This window comes from Triticum aestivum, chromosome 5A, assembly GCF_018294505.1.
Source record: "Triticum aestivum cultivar Chinese Spring chromosome 5A, IWGSC CS RefSeq v2.1, whole genome shotgun sequence".
In the NCBI taxonomy this organism is placed as follows: Eukaryota; Viridiplantae; Streptophyta; class Magnoliopsida; order Poales; family Poaceae; genus Triticum; species Triticum aestivum.
The window spans coordinates 633,980,114-633,982,411 of record NC_057806.1 but is presented as its reverse complement, the minus strand read 5'-3'; the positions used below and the strand labels follow the sequence as shown (position 1 = coordinate 633,982,411).

At 55.3% G+C, this 2,298-nt stretch overlaps 1 protein-coding gene across 1 annotated transcript; it reads right to left on the bottom strand.

The window, feature by feature from the left end:
• Positions 1 to 434: 434 nt before the first annotated feature.
• Positions 435 to 1,988, bottom strand: LOC123108076 (cell wall protein AWA1-like). The gene is made up of 2 exons (XM_044529932.1): positions 965 to 1,988; positions 435 to 798 (listed from the first exon to the last, which is right to left on the bottom strand). The coding sequence occupies exons 1-2, from the start codon at positions 1,916 to 1,918 to the stop codon at positions 559 to 561; spliced, it is 1,194 nt and encodes a 397-aa protein (XP_044385867.1). The 5' UTR covers positions 1,919 to 1,988; the 3' UTR covers positions 435 to 558.
• Between the last annotated feature and the right edge of the window lie 310 nt (positions 1,989 to 2,298).

Genomic DNA, 2,298 nt, shown 5'->3' with positions numbered 1-2,298 from the left:
GTGTTAAATATTTTTTTTATGAGATTCATTACTAAATTTTCCGATGGACTTTCTCAACTAACATAAGGTACAAGCTTGATTTGTCTGCTTATATTGATATGTTGTACATTTTGGCGATATATATTCTTTGCCTGTTATACATACAAAAGGTACCACCAGGTGAGCTCAAATTTTATTTCTTTGCATTTCATCTCTCCAACCAAACACAGAGGAGAAACCATTCCATTCTAGAAAAGTTGTGGCTACCCGTAGGTACACAGAGGAGGAACCATTCCATTTCATCTCTCCAACCAAACACAGAGGAGGAACCATTTCCAATTGTACATTGCACCCATGATGAATAGTTAAATAAAAATTAACATACAAAATTGACTCACTACACTTTGAACGGAACCATGACATTCCATTCTACTTGGTTTCTTGACCAACCACGGACTAAAAGACCATAAGTGCATCAGTATGAGCATCTTCTTGCACACAGCAGCACAAGACGACGGGTAGAATCTAGAGCCAAAAAGTTCACCCTAGGTACCAAAGCATCAGCAGGGCGCGCGTTTCTCATGCTGTCGAATCGGCCTCAGGAGCGCTGGCACCTGACCCGGACGGGGACGGTGCGCCGGCAGACCCGTATGATGCCCCTGATGATGGCGAGTCGGCAGCCCCGGAAGATGGAGCGTCCGCGTCCGATGGGGATGACGACGGTGCATCGGCAGCTGGCGCGCTGGCGGCGCCGTAGGAGCTGTGTTTTGATTTTCGGCCGCAAAATATGGATTTCGGCCGAATTTCGGCCATCTCGGCCTGAGGCGAAAAATATATTTAGGCCAAAATTACTCAAATTTTGGTTAAATTTATGTCAAATTGCAGTCAAATTTTGGTCAAATTTCAGCCGAAAATTTTGAAAATGGCCGAAATTCGGCCATTTCGGCCTAGGGCGAAAAAAAGCTCAAACCGAAAATCAAAACACAGCGTAGGAGGAGGCCGGCGCGTCAGCTGACGGTGAGTCGGAGGTTTGTGCGTTCGAGGGTGCCGATGCATCGCCGGATGGTGCTTCGGAGCCCGATGCGCTGGAGCCGTAGGAGCTCGGCGCGTCAGCTGACGATGCCTCGGAGGTAGGTGCGCTCGAGGGCGCCGACGCATCACTGGATGCTGCTTCGGAGGCCGATGCGCTGGAGCCGTAGGAGCCCGACGCGCTGGAGCCAGAGGAGCCCAACGCGCTGGCACTGTCGGACGACTCAGGTGCGCTGGAGCTGTACGAGCCCGACGCGCTGGAGCCGTAGGAGCCCGACGCGCTGGCACCGTAGGAGTCCGGCGCGCTGGCGCCGTAGGATCCTGAAGTGCTGCCTTCCCACGCCGTGGGTGCCACCGCGCCGCCGGCGGCGGGCATGGAGCCAGACGCCTCGGTGATGAGGTCGAGCGTGACGCGGAGCAGCTTCTCGAACTCGAGGCTCTTGGTTACGACGGCGTTCTTGACGTCGCTGATGGGCGCGTCCTTGCAGGTCTCCTCACAGGTGTTGGAGCCGCCCAGCGTCGCGGACAGCCACGACTTGATCTCGAGGAACTTGGCGCAGGTGGGCTCGCGGGTGAGGGCGCTCAGGTGCGCCACCGTCTCCTCAATGTCGTCGGAGCAGCCGTCGAGGCACTTGAACAAGGTGTCCTCCTTGACGCCGGTGAGCTCGTGGTGAGCGAACGCTGCCACCGTGGTGCCCACCTCCTTGGCCACGTACACGGACAGCTCGGCCAGCCGGCGCGCGTCCGCTGTCCGGCTCTCCGGGTTGGTCGTCAGCGACTGGATGCACACTTTAGGGAACAGCGTCTTGTTGCACGTTTCCTGGAGGTTGTCGCTGTAGGGAGTGGGCTGGGCGACAGGGACGGCGATGGCGAGGAGCAGGAGCACGACGAGGCGAGGCAGGCCGGCCATGGCTGACGCTGAGCGCTAATTGATTCCTGGTGCATGTGTCTCTCCTCCTGTTTGGAGCGACGGACGGTGAAATTGCATAGGGTTTTATATACGAGTTGTTTGCCATCTCTTTTGACGGGCAAAGTGGACGGTCGGGGGCTCGTCTCGCTGCATGCATGGTTTGGAATGGCTTCCGGAGAGAGGAGCATGCCTCCGGCGACAAGTGTTGGACCACTCCTTTGGTTTCAACTATATGTGTGGCTGTCAATTAATTTAGCTAGCTACCATGAGGACGGTATCCAGGGCAACCCAGTAATTTGTGCACCATGTCTAACATGCGTTTTGGCAGTGGCACAGTCACCTCCCTTCCCATGCCATGTCTAATACTGGAAGCTTTGGGT

Excerpts from the sequence above, each read along its gene's own strand:
- LOC123108076 (XM_044529932.1), bottom strand. The coding sequence starts at position 1,918 with ATGGCCGGCCTGCCTCGCCTCGTCGTGCTCCTGCTCCTCGCCATCGCC. Across the intron at positions 799-964 it reads CGCCGGCCTCCTCCTACGCT|GCCGAGATGGCCGAAATTCG; the intron begins GTGTTTTGATTT and ends TTTTCGCCTCAG.